This window comes from Nicotiana sylvestris, chromosome 11 (genome assembly GCF_000393655.2).
Source record: "Nicotiana sylvestris chromosome 11, ASM39365v2, whole genome shotgun sequence".
In the NCBI taxonomy this organism is placed as follows: domain Eukaryota; kingdom Viridiplantae; phylum Streptophyta; class Magnoliopsida; order Solanales; family Solanaceae; genus Nicotiana; species Nicotiana sylvestris.
Genome location: NC_091067.1, coordinates 82946432 through 82961008, shown reverse-complemented (window position 1 = coordinate 82961008; position 14577 = coordinate 82946432). Strand labels below are relative to the sequence as shown.

The window sequence follows — 14577 nt, the reverse complement described above, 5'->3', positions numbered from 1 at the left end:
CGCCAAAAAATTTCCAAATCCCAAGAAAAGTAAGCCTCGAAAGCCCAGGGTCAATCCCACAACCCTATATGCAGACACGGTCCAACAACTTCGGGATGAAGAGGAAGAAGGATAAGATGTTGACTGCTTGCTGGTAGGCCAAAAGATGGGGAGCACTGAAGCTTCGATGGCCACTAGACCGGCGGAGGCTGATGCAGTTCAATCTCGAACCGAAGAAATCTCGGAGGGTAGCTCGAGCAGAGTCCCCGATCCATCGGGTGGTGAAAGCACGCCCCATCTTGGAGGACATCTGGTAGGTGAGCCCGAAGAGCCTAATTTCGAGGCCCTCCAAAGAGAAGAGAATGCCCCAAGTGAATCACTTGAGATAAAAAACATAGATGAATCACCGCCTGGACCTGTGTTATTTGAAGGGAAGTTCCGAGATGCCCGGACCATGAAGACTCCCGACATGGGGACGACCCTCGAAGGGAATGATATTTTGTAGTAATGCTTTGCGGGGGTCGAAAATGGTCCCGACCTAAATACTTCATTTATTTTTGACGAGGCTCAACATCTTCTTAAACAAGTAAGTTTTTGCCTCCATAATTATGTTCGTGTTTTATTCTTGTTTTTCTGAGTCTGACTTCTTTCTTTGTGTGAAGGTTGTGATACTCCATCGATAAGCATTATCCAAGTCTCGATCCGAGCTTGCCAAATGTGAGGCCAAAATCAAGAAGCCCGTGGAAGAGAAGGACGACCTAAAACTCCTGTATGTTCAAAAAGAGGAGGAGATCAGGGACCTTCGAGCCGACTTGATGAAGGCTCATTAAGAACAGACCGAGCGCATTGAGCAGGTAATGTAAATTTTTGTGAGTTTGTTATTTGTTTATCTGACTTAGCGACTAACATTTCGACTTTACAGGCCCAGCAGAAGGGTGAGCTGGTGGAGTAGCTTTGAGAGGAGGTCAAGGCAAAAGAGGCCGAGACCCTGGGGTGGAAGCAGCATATAGATTGTCTTGCTTCGGAGAAGGACATGCTTCGAGCCCAGTTGACTTCAGTCGAATGTCAACTTCACAATGTGAAGGTGGAAATCTTGGCCCAAAGCTGGAAGATTGAGGAGCTCGAAGCTAAATTGGTCGTCGAACTTGTAAAGGCTAAATCTGAGGCAGAGACATTTGTGGCCTCATATCGAACTGATGCCGAGGCTGCCAATATTTAGGCACAGGAGATCTCTATTGCTGCTGAAGTCAAATTGTCATTCACTATCGACCATGCCATGCGACAATCCTGGAGAGAGACTCTCGAGGAAGTGCACGCTCGTGGCTTTGACCTCTCAGCTGATGTTGAAAAGGCAAAAACTTTGGAGGATGAGGTTGTCGCTTTACTCTCCAATGATAAAGACTCTGCTAGTGGTTCCAAGAGCCAAGGAGATGAGGATGAAGCCCTCGAGGAGGAGGTTCTTGAAGATACGACTCCCGAAGATGCAACTCCTAAAGTAGATTAGGCCCGTAAGATTTTTTTCTTTTTTATTTTGTGTAAGGATCCATGTGGGCATTGTGAATATTTTTCATGTATATAAAGAATTCCTTTCCTATCTTCTCTATCTCCGATTTGCTGTGAAGTCTGCTTCATTTTTGTGAAGAATTAGTTTTTGATGTCATAATTTTGATAATTGAGTGAGCACCGGCTCGGACTCAGAGTAAAACAAACCCTTAGGATTCTTCTGTAATTGATGGGCAATCTTATAATAGAATACCTCTTAAGGGTTTTTAGTGAATTCTCGGGCTATGCTTAAGTCGATTTTATGCGAGCTCGGGATGGTGGCCCCCTTAGGTTTGAGTTGAGTGAGAATAAGGTCTCGAACTCCTAGTGCTTTGACCCTTAGGTTCTTTTAGGCTGAGCCAATATGGCATTTAAGTAATGGCGATTATTTCCCCTTTTCCGCTTAAAAGACTTAGTAAAAATTTCTTTATGCCTTGGCATTAAATTTTTACCTATTAGGTTTTTTGAGGGATTAGTGTCGATCGGAACCCTTTTACTTTTAGTGCCTTAGCACAAGTTTGTATTTAAATAATTCAATACCTCTTAAGGTTCTTCGAGGGATGATTTTATCGAAGCCCTTTGATTATTTTGCCGAGGGTAGCCTTTATTAACCGGTTTTCAGAGAATTCGAAGGCCTATTTTTATTGCGGGATTCAGACATCTTCGAGCCGCGTTATTTCGGTTGTAGCCTTTATTTTAGCCGTAGCCTTTAGTATGGACGTAGCCTTCAAGTATATCTCTTGGACTTGTTTACCGATAACATTTAGAACTTGTTTGAAATGTTATCCCCCGAGTATGATGGCCTTGGCCTTTACGTCGAGGGGTGCCTCTTTGAGGTCTTATGAATTCGAGTTTAGACAACTCGAATGTGTTGACTGTCGAAGATAGTCCCCATGTATTTGAGATGTATTTGCATTTTGGACCTTGATTTGTTTCTCACAGAATCACAAGTATAGAGCTCGTATAGTAGCAAATCTTTTTGAGAAACAAAGTGTTTGATATAGAAAGAATGCTTCTTTGAATAATTCATACATACGTACATGTTTTGCCATCGAGGCTCGGCTATTTTATATGGACACGGTTCATCTGACCGTTTGGCCCATTACAAAGTTTTCCTATTGAGGCCCTCTTTGGCGTGAAGTATTTTTCTCAAAAATTTAACCTCCAGGGGTGATGCCTCCCAGTATTCGAGGTTGAATGAAAAGAAGACTTAGATACTGTTGAATTATCCTTAGGTAGCACATAGTTGTTGCCTAGTTAAAAACCTCGCCGGAAAAACCTATTTGGGACAAAACTGATCTAAGGGAAGAATAGTGTAACGCATGCTTTTAAACCTAAGGTCTTTATGTAGAAGGGTTCTCTCGACGTCTTCGATCGAACAACTGCAATAAGTTAGTATCAAATACAAATGGAAAAAAGGGAGAAAGTCATACCTCATCAATAATATCATTTGAGTAGTGATACATTCCAATTGTTTGGCAATTGTTTGCCTTCTATCGTGCCAAGTTTGTAAGATCCTTTTCAGATGACTGGATATGGCCAGTCCAATTCGGGCCTAGTTTCCCTTCATTTGGGTCTCGAGTATTGAGGGTGACTTTCCTTAGAACTAAGTCCCTGATTCTGAAGTGTCGAAGGTTGGTTCTTCTATTATAGTATCTCTCGATTCTTTGATTCTATGCAGCCATCCGAACAAGTGCAGCTTTCCATTTTTCATCTAATAGCTCGAGGCTAGTATTCAAAGCCTCGTGATTTGATTCCTCTGATGCATGTCTAAATCTGGCGCTGGGTTCCCCGACCTCGACTAGAATTAAGGCCTCGAAACCATATACTAAAGAGAATGGGGTTTCCCCCGTGCTGGACTTCGATGTTGTTCGATATGTCCAAAGAACCTGGGGTAGAACTTCTTTCCATTTCCCTTTAGCGTCGTTCAACCTTTTCTTTAAGTTTTGAATGATAGTCTTGTTTATCGATTCGGCCTGTCCGTTTCCGCTCAGGTGATACAACATTGATAAGATCCTTTTTATTTTGTGTTCTTCGAGGAACTCTGATACCTTGTTGTCGATGAATTGCTTTCCGTTGTCACATACGATTTTAGTAGGTATCCCTAATCGACACACAATGTGATCCCAGATGAAGTCAATAACTTCTTTTTCTTTGACCTTCTCGAAGGCCTGTGCTTCCACCCATTCAGAAAAGTAGTTAGTCATAAACAAAATTAAATTAGCTTTACCTGGGGCCGTTGGTAGAGGGCTGACGATGTCCATTTCCTATTTCATGAAAGGCCATGGGGACAGGACTAAATGAAGTTGCTCTCCGAGGATGAATCATCGGTGCAAACCTTTGACATTTATCACACTTTCTAACAAACTCCTTAGTGTCTTTTTCCATGCTATCCCAGTAATACCCTGCTCTAACGATTTTTTGAATCAAGGACTCGGCGCTGGAATGGTTCCCATAGGTGCCTTCGTTGATCTCTCGTAAAACATAATCGGTGTCTCCTGGCCCTAAACATACCGCCAATGGTCCATCGAACGTCTTTCTATATAATGTTCTATCTTTATCCAATGTGAACCTAGTAGCCTTGGTTCATAGAGCCCTCGAATCTTTGTGGTCCGATGGGAGCTTTCTATTTTTTAAATATTCGATATACTTAGTCCTCCAATCCCAAGTCAAATTTGTATAATTTATCTCGGCATGAACCTCCTCGACCACAGATCTCGATAGCTGGACAAAAGTCCCTGAGATAATATCATCTTCTTCGACTGATGATCTCAAGTTCGCAAGTGCATCGACCTCACTATTTGTTTCTCGAGGTACATGGTCTAGGGTCCACTCCTTGAAGCGGTGCAAGGTTACCTGTAGCTTGTCCAAATACCTCTACATCCTATCCTCTCGAACTTTGAAGCTTTTGTTTACTTGGTTCACCAAAAATAAAGAATCGCACTTGGCTTCAACTACTTCCGCCCCTAAGCTTTTAGCTAGCTCGAGACCTGCAATCATGGCCTCATACTCGGCCTCATTATTAGTCAACCTAGAAGTTTTGATAGATTGTCTAATAGTGTTACCTGTAGGTAGCTTTAAAACAATGCCAAGCCCGGACCCTTTCACATTCGAGGCACCGTCTGTGAAGAGGGTCTATACCCCCGATGTTGTACCCGATTTTAGTAGAAGTTCCTTCTCCACTTCGGGTACGAGGGTTGGCATAAAATCAGCCACAAAGTCAGCTAAGGTTTGAGACTTGATGAACGTTCGGGGTTGATATTCGATATCGTACCCGCCAAGTTCGACGACCCATTTGGCCAATCGGCCCGATAACTCGGGCTTGTGCAAAACATTTCAGAGAGTACAAGTGGTTAACACACATATGGGGTGACACTGGAAATATGGCTTTAATTTTCTAGATGCGCTTATTAATGCAAGTGCCAACTTCTCTAAGTGTGGATACCTAGTTTCAGTATCTCCTAAGGTTCGACTTACATAATAAACAAGAAACTGCGTACCTTGCTCTTCTCGAACTAGTACACCACTTACTGCTATTTCGGACACAACCAAGTATAAGTATAGCTTCTCATCTGCCTTCGGAATGTGGAGCAGAGGTGGGCTCGATAAGTACTGCTTCAATTCCTCCAATACTTGTTGACATTCCGGGGTCCATGCGAAATTATTGTTCTTTTTAGTAAGGCAAAGAACCGGTGGCTTCGATCTGATGACCTCGAAATGAATCGGCCCAAGGCAGCTATCCGTACGATTAGCCTTTGTACAGCTTTCCCACTATCTACGATGGTGATATCCTCGATGGCCTTAATCTTATCGGGGTTGATTTCAATTCCCTGATTTGATACCATGAAGCTGAGGAATTTTCCTGAGCCAACCCCGAAGGCACATTTTTCAGAGTTATGTTTCATGTTGTACTTACTCAAGACTTCGAATGTTTCTTGCAAATGAGTCAAATGGTCCTCTGCACGCAGGGACTTAACTAGTATATCGTGAATGTAAACTTCCATTGATCCTAGCATATCTTCAATGTAAACTTCCATTGATTTTCCTATCTGTTCCTTGAACATTTTGTTAACTAGGCGTCAGTATGTAGCTCCTGCATTTTTTTAGCCCGAAGGGCATTACATTGTAACAATAAGTTCCGTACTTGGTGATAAACGAGATCTTTCAGGTTCATCTGAATTTGATTGTACCCTGGATAGGCGTTGAAAAAGGTAAGGATCTCATGGCCGGTCGTGGCATCGATCATGAGATCGATGTTAGGTAGTGGAAAAGAGTATTTAGGCATACCTTGATCAAATCCTTCTAATCTACGCACATTCTAAGTTTGTTCCCTTTTTTAGTGACTACAACTACATTGGCTAACCATTTGGGGTATTTTACCTCCCGAATGGACCCTATTTTAAGAAGTTTAGTTACCTCATCCTTTATGAATGCATGCTTCACCTCTGACCGGGGACTTCTCTTTTGCTTCATTGATTTGAATCTGGGGTCGAGGCTCAGCCGGTGTGTTGTTATTTCCGATAGGATCCCTGTCATATCTAAATGGGACCAAGCAAAACAATTCATGTTATCGATAAGAAATTAAATGAGTTTTTTCCTGAGTTCGGGGGTTAACCCCGTTCCCAGGTATACCTTTCATTCGGGTAGATACTCGATTAGTATCACCTGTTCCAGCTCCTCGACCATTAACTCGGTTGCATCTGATTCTTCAGGAACAACAAAAGTTCGAGGAGTATTAAAATACTCTTCTTTTTCTTCTATTACTTGTTTCTCCGATTCGATCAAGGCTGGGGACGATGATTGCTATTTGGCCACCTTCTTATCTTTGATGTTCTATTTTTTAAGGTCGAAGGTGTTGATATCGGTGTCACCTCATCGACTACAAACATTTCTTTTGTTGTATGCTGTTCCCCGTAAACTGTTTTCACACCATCCATTGTCGGGAATTTCATCATTTGATGAAGGGTCAATGATACTGCCCTCATGTTGTGGATCTATGGCCTTCCGAGCAGTGCCTTATATCTCATGTCGCCTTTAATGACATGGAATTTTGTATCTTGGATGGTCCCGACCATGTTTACTAGTAGGATTATCTCCCCTTTCGTTGTTTCGCTTGCCATGTTGAAGTCGTTTAGGACCCGAGATGCATGCACAATTTGGTCCTGCAGGCCGAGCTGCTCCACGACCTTCGATCTGATTATGTTTGCTGAGCTACCTGGATCCACTAGAACATGTTTAACTTGAATTTTATTTCACAAAATAGAAATTACCAGGGCATCGTTGTGCGGCATAGAAATGCCCTCTGTTCTTCATCATCGAATGATAGGATGCCTTCGGGCACATAACTCCGAGTTCGCTTTTCTCTGGTGATCGACACCTTGGTACGTTTGAGTATAGGCCCTTGTAGAACATCAACCACGCTAATAATCATATGAATTACATGTTGCGATTCTTCCTACTCATTCTTTCTGTTGGTGTCTCTTTCTCTAAAATGATTCTTAGCTCGATCACTAAGGTGGCCCTCGTTGAACAATCGAGCTACCTCCTCTCTCAGATGTCTGCAATCTTCGGTCCTATAGCCATGTTTACCATGATATTCACACATCAAGTTTGGGTTTCTCTAAGAAGGATCAGTTTGTATAGGTCTACGCCACCTGGTGTCTTTGATCCTCTCGATAGCCGATACAATCCCTGATACATCGACACTAAAATTATGCTTCGATAATTTAGGCGCTTCTGTGGGATCAATATGTTTATAAAACCATTCTTACTCATAAGTCCCCGATAATTTTTCCCTTGATCATTTCTTCGATCATTCCGAGGAGGATTGCGCCCGAACCATTATATCTTCGATTTGTGACATATGGATGATACCGTTCTCTATTCAACCTCGGTTCTCTATCGGTATCCCTTGGGGCTTTAACTTCCAATTTGTTTGGATGAAATAAACCAGAAGGGGCTCCCAGCTGGTCGTCCTTGACCTTGATCTTTGATTGATAATGATTATGCGCATCTGCCCAAGTTACAGCTGGATACTCAATCAGATTTTGCTTCAATTGTCGTGACGCTATCGAACATCGCTTGTTCAACCCCTGTGTGAAAGCATGAATGGCCCAATCATCCGTAACTGGTGGTAACTCTATTCGCTCTATTTGAAATCGGGACACGAACTCCATCAGCATTTCGTTATCCCTTTGTCTTATCTTGAAAACGTCCGATTTTCTCTTTGCAACTTTTATGGACCCAGGTGCGCCTTCACAAAAGAATCAACTAACATGGAAAATGAATCGATGGAGTTAGGTGGCAAGTTGTGATTGCAAATAATTGCTCCCTTTGATAGAGTTTCCCCAAACTTTTTCGACAAAACGGACCTGATCTCATTACCTTCTAAGTCATTACCATTTATCCTGCACGTGTATGTAGTGATATGCTCATTAGGATCAATGGTCCCATTGTATTTGAGTATATATGGCATACGGAACTTCTTTGGAATAGGCTTTGGGGCCGCACTCTGAGGAAACGACTTCTACACAAACTTTTTGGAATCCAAGCCCTTTAAGATCAGGGGTTCTCCCGGTATCTAATCAACACAGGAGTTGTACATTTCCACCTTTTTTGTAATTATCTTCGATATTCTTTTCTCCCAACTCTATTTTTTTAGTGAGCTCTTTGAGCATTTTCATAATTGTAGGATCAGTCCCTGATCCGTTACCACTCGTCCTTTTCAACATTGACTTGGTATGGCGAGTGATTTTTGCCTCGACCACACTCGGAGTTCTATGCTGACTCTGAAGATGAGCAATAGCGGCCGTTGAGCCTGTAACATCTTGAATATTACTCGGAGGCTAACTCCCCTGTCTCATACACCCTATGTTCCTTGGCCATCAGATCGTCCTTCCCTGTGTACACTTCCTCCGACATCTTCGCCTAAATCCTTGTTCAAAGCAATGTATGAACTAACATCGACTAGATAGACAATCGACACTTCCCTAGGGTTAATCGGTGGCACACCGGCTCCTAGAGCAACTACATTATCGTTTTCCTCGTGAAATCCAAGACCATTATCACCATGTACGCATGTGTTTTGTGAGTTTGACATGTTTTAACCTGAGAACAAAATTCTTGAAAAGAAAAAGTGTGAAAATAACGTGTGTTATTAGAATCAGTACTAAAAATCACTATTATCCTTAGCTCCACAGTGGGCGACAAACTGTTTACCCTAAAATCCGAGTAACAATCAAAATTTATGTTGAGGTCTTAAAGATATGTGATTTAGTCCAATACCAACTGATAATCAAAGAATCAAATGTATAAATTAAAGAAATAAGTTGAATCAAACAAGTGAAGAAGCCAGTCTCGACCTCAAGCTAAGATGGCCTCGAGGTAGGACAGTAAGAACAACAAAGCTAAAAGACAATTCTGATGAGCAATAAGCAAGAAAGTAAAGAATGTATATTCTTTTGTCAATGATTGATGTGATACAAATGATTGGGGTCCCCTTTATATAGTAGGGGAATCCTAAATAAGGTACAATTCTAATTGTAGTAGGGAATCTTATTATATAGTTGTCTAACTGCCTAATACAAATCCGTTCCTGAATTTACGCCGTGATCTTTGGTCCACTATGGGAATCTCACTCTTTCTTTTGTGAAACCATAACGGTATTATCTTAAGGTTGGTCATACTTGGCCTAGGTGTTCATCGAGCACTTCAATCTTCGAGTCTTGTACTCCGCCCTCGAGCTCGAGCCGGACCATTTCGAACTTGTTCTTGAAGTAACCTTCGAACCCACGGAATCGATCATACCTGATTTTGATCTTATATAGGTACCTAGTTATACCTCATTGGTGTACAAGTTCCTAATTAGTATGAGTGTATTTTCTTTCCTTTTTGTTGGTTCCATTATTCGGATGAGGCATGTGGCGCTACCGTAGTTTCATGGTGGATTTTGGAGATGAATTGAATGTGAATTTATTTGTTGCTTGGGGTTATGATGGTAGGCTAGAATCACGTGTTTTAGCCGCAGTTTGCACTCCAATTACTGTATCTTATTTGTGTTTGAGCATAAATGTTAGTGTGTTGCACTTATTTTGCGTGTTATGCCCTGCAGGAAGTGATTTGAGTAAAAAAGATAATTTTGAACTAATTCGAACAATATAGAGCTTTGAAGTCTAAGTAAAAGCACAAGAAATTAAATCGGGATCACATTCAGGGTCGATGACCAAGTCTGGATGTCAAAAAGTGAGAAAACAAAATTACTCTGAGAAATTTGTACTACCGCCCCACGCCATGTGTAGCGGAGCGGGGGGCGCTAGTGCAAATTTCCTGCAGAGTTAAAAAAAATATGTCTTTGAATTTCTCCACTAATGCCCTGCATGGGGCGGGGCATGGCGCGACACGCCTATGTGATTTTCTGAGAGTACTTGTCCGGTTTCAGCTTGGAAAGGGTAGATTCGTCTAGGCCTATTCCTACATGGTATAAATACACCAAAAAGACATTTTTGAAGGGCTTTTGACCTTGGAAGATTTTGGAGAACATTGGAGGCTACAAGACTCAGGATTCATCATCCTTCCATCAATTCAATACGGGAGTTTGGATTGTAACTTTAGATTGATGTTTTCTTATTCTTTAATTATATTTGTGATAACTTCCTCCATGATTATGGAATAGTTTACCTTAGGGTTTGACGAATATGGTGTTGTGATAAATATTTGTGGGTTTTAACTCTAGTTCATGCTTTAATTCATTTATGGATTTTTGAATGTTGAAACGTTACTCACCGATTTATTTAATCGAAAGATGAATATTTTGGTGATTATCCTTGCATTGTTTTATTTGGTTTATTTCAGTGATTCTCTCAAGTAATCAAAAGATCTTGTTGAATTGTTGATTAAATCAAGTTAGGAGAATATTCCAGAGACGTTTTCCTAAAGACTAATCCAGTAATGCATGCTTGCATACTTTCACAGTCCTTATATTAGTTCACCTCGTAGAGTTAAGATTTAATCGAGAGAGGAGTCTTGACTACACGTTTGAACTAATCATCGAGTGAATTCGTGAGAATCATTAGAACATTAGAGTGAAATAAACTGGATTTAAATCCTAATAGATATCTTGCACCTATCCTGTTACGACCCTTATTCCTCACATTGATAAGAAACCAACTTTGCGAATCTCTATTTCCTTGTCGTCAATTGTCAATTGCTTTACTTTAGTAGTTAACGTAGTTCATAATTATTTAAGTCAAGTGTTGATGCTCTTGAATAGCAATTAAACCAAAAATTACTCGAATATTATTTAAATTCAATCGCTATGGAGATGATATTTTACTGTATTATCTTTGATCAGCGAGCATCAATTTTGTGTTGTATTTTACACTCGTCAAATTTTGGCGTCGTTGTTGGAGATTGGCAATCAATAGTCTTCAAAATAGTTTTTGGTGCAAATTCAAGAATTTATTTTTATTTTGTTCTTCACGGGTTTCTCTTCCATATGCAGGTAACAGGTTAAGTTCGTGGTGTATGACCAGATCTTCTTCAAAAGAAGTAATACCTTACAAACAGGAGTTGGAAAAACACATGCGATAACTAAGGAAAAGAAAGAGTTCACCGGAAAGTTCTTGGGGCAACCTTCAACACAAGAACACATGATAGATAACGATGACGACGAGGTAAGTTTAGCTACAAGAGAGGTAGCACAGTATAGAGAAGAAGCTGCAAGGATAGTAGCTGAGGTAACCCGTAGAGCTATTGAGGAGACCATAGAAAATGATAGGTGTCGAAGATTCAATCAAAATCGACCCTTTATTGAAGACCAGTTTGAGAATGCGGTACCCATGCCTCGTAGAGCATTGGGTGATTATACCAGACCAATCTAGACCTCCACCAGTAGCAACGAATAATTTCGAGTTGAATCAAGGCTTGATTCAAGCTATCCAGAATGATTGTGTTTTCAGAGGAAGGTGAATGAAGATCTTAACACTCACTTGATGTAATTTGAGGAAATCATGAACACCTTCCAGTATAATGGCGTGTCGAAAGATGCAGTCTACTTAAGGGCATTCCCTTTTCACTGAAGGATAACGCGAAGCACTAGCTTCGTAGCTTACCAACATGGTCGATCAAGATATGGGAAGACATGACTAAAAAGTTTCTTGACAAATACTTCTCAGCTGCAAAAATAGTGAAATTCATAGGGGAAATTCACAACTTCTTCCAATCGGACATTGAAATAGTTTTCGTGGCTTGGGAAATATTCAAGGAGATAGTAGGAAGTGTCAGCATAATGGGATTGACTTATGGATGCAACTCTAGGACTTTTCGGATGGACTGACACCTCTCTCACGACGAACTCTAAATACTACAAAATGAAGGGCCTTTAATGAAGAAGACTCCTGAGGAGATTGTGACAATTCTTGATGAGCTCGATGAAGATGCTAACCAGTGGCCTGCTAAGAGTAATGATAGAAGAAAATCAGTTGGGGTTCATCAAGTATATTCTAACATAGTAGTGCAAGCCCAACAAGAGCCATGACCAAGGAGATAAGAAAGTTGACCTTATCCAAGGTCCAGATCCAACCATCACTAGTTTGTGATTTCTGTGGAATGGCTCATCCAATGCATGAGTGTCAGGCCTTAGCTGCAGATGAAGTAGTAAATGTTGTGGGAAGCTTTGACAGAGGCAACTACCAGAGTGGTCAAAATTTTAATTATATGGGACAGAGGCACCAAGGGTTTTCTTGGAACTCGCCAAGTGGTAGCCTGAACTCATGGCAGCAAAATAACTCTAGACCTCAAGGATAAGGAGCTCTAGGTTTTCAAAGTTAGCAGAGGAAGCAATATCATCCTCCACGGTCTAATCAATCTGGCATGGAAGATCTAATGAAGACTTTCATTATCAAGACAAATGAGAGGCTTGAAACTCATGGCTCAGCTATACGAGAATATGGTGCATCTATCAAAGAACTGGCACGACTTTTCGAGACCTACACAGGTTGGGAAACTAGCTACTCTATTGTTTGAGAGGATTTCAGGATCTCTCCCCGCTATACTGAAAGAAATCTAAAAGAGACAATAAATGCAGTGTCTTTGAAGAGTGGCACCTATTGAGGATTCCAGGGCAAAGCAAAGGATAAGCCGATTGAAAGGTAGGTGGAGAATGTGGAAGAGCAGAAAAATAACTCAAAAAGTTATAGGGATGGTAGATGATGGCTTGAAGAAGAAGGTGAAGATTAGATCTCAGAAGAAGAAGAAGAAGAGAGATTATAATGTAACAAATAATGAGACTGAAGAGAGCAAATACATGTTTTCTCTACCTTTCCCCTAGAAACAAAGAAGAGAGAAGTTAGGAAAACAATTCTAGCATTTTCTAGAAGTGTTCAAGCATGCGCATGTGAATATACCCTTCACATAGGTTCTTTCAGAGATACCAGCTTATGCTAAATTCATGAGAGAGATATTGTCCAAGAAGCAAAAAATGGAAGAGACATCGGTTGTCAAGCTGACAGAGCATTGTGATGCCATCTTGCAAAATAAGCTCCCTAAAAAATGTGGAGATCCAGGGAGTTTTATTATACCTTGCTCTTTAGGAAGGACTAAATTTTATAAATCTTTGTGTGATTTAGGTGCTTCCATTAATCTTATGCCTTTGTCTATTTTCAGGAAATTGAATGGAGAGATTGGAGAAATTTGGTCGATACATATGTCCTTGCAGCTGGTGGATCAGACCACAATTATACCTGAAGGAATAATAGAAGATGTGCTAGTTCGGGTGGATAAATTTGTGTTCCCTCTGGACTTCATTATGGTTAACATGGAGGAGAACAGAGAGGTCCTGGTGATTTTAGGAAGACCCTTCTTGGCTACGGGCAAAGTAATTCTGGATATTCAAGAAAGGTAGCTCATGCTCAGAGTGGGAGATGAAAGGCTGATCTTCAAGATGGAGGGAGAAAAGGGGGCCTTGAAAGAGCAAATCGGAAAGAGTGAAACTGATAAGTATGGGGTGCACCCAAAGAGGGCAGAAAAGAAGCTCTCGGCATGGATGTATTCATTGGGTCAGGTGTGTAAAGGAGATCCCGACTTCGACTCGGACACCGACTTGATGAATCAGGAAAGTTTCCTTTACCTCTTACTTTTTATTTGCGTGTCATGGGGACATGCCACAATTTAAAGTGTGGGGTGTGGTATGTTAATATATATGTGTATTTGTGTATTTGTATTTGTTTCTTCTGATTAAAAATATAATTGACTTTTCTCGACGATGTATTTCCTCAACTGGCTTTTTGAGAGATCAAACTCGAAGAAAAAAATATTTCATTTTCCCATGGTAGTGTAATAATTCCCCATTGTTTTTTCTTTGTATCACAGTTCTTTTTCAAGGGTTTTTGTTGAACTCGGTGTGGTTAGTTTTTCTTTTAGTAGGAGTAGTGAAGTCTTGTGCTATGATATTAAATGGAGATGACTTTTTGTGACTTTGTTGTGCTTTGAGAGCAGTAGTGCCTTATTTGTGATGCCTAGGCTCAATTCTTGACTCTTAGATTAGTGTCTTAAATTGGTTGATTGTACTTTGCTTAACTACTCTGACTAGAGAGTTGGGAAAGATCCGATCCTAAGGGAGTTATGTGCCAATGTGTGAGTGAAGTTTTTATTGATATTTTGTGCATGTCGGTGATGTCTAGAACTTGCCCGTGTGTTTGCAAAGTAAAATAACAGTCTTGTTCAGTCTAGGAAGTGATATAAATATTTTTTTGTTGAGCCACATATATGCTTTTACCTACCTAATGAATGTGTATCTTAGTTAACCCCGTTGAGCCTGTATTCATATTTCTTTGGCAACCACATTGCAAGCCTAATTCACTTTGTTTGAATTGACTATTTGTTTGAACCATTTACCTCTCTTGAGCACTTGAAATTATTATGAGCCTGTGAAAGCTAAAGTTGAGGTATGATTGGGGTTTTTGAGTGAAATTATTGAAAAAGGATAAAGGTGCATTATTTGAAAAAATTGTGAGAGCCACTTGTAGGGAATTGAAAGGAAAAAAAGAGTGAGTGTGCTTG

At 40.7% G+C, this 14577-nt stretch overlaps 1 protein-coding gene across 1 annotated transcript; it reads left to right on the top strand.

Annotated features, from left to right (window-relative positions):
• Positions 1-12718: 12718 nt before the first annotated feature.
• On the top strand, positions 12719-13420 carry LOC104243366 (uncharacterized). The gene is made up of 2 exons (XM_009798544.1): positions 12719-12790; positions 12935-13420. Exons 1-2 carry the CDS (start codon positions 12719-12721, stop codon positions 13418-13420), a joined length of 558 nt encoding a protein of 185 aa, XP_009796846.1.
• The last annotated feature ends 1157 nt before the right edge of the window (positions 13421-14577 follow it).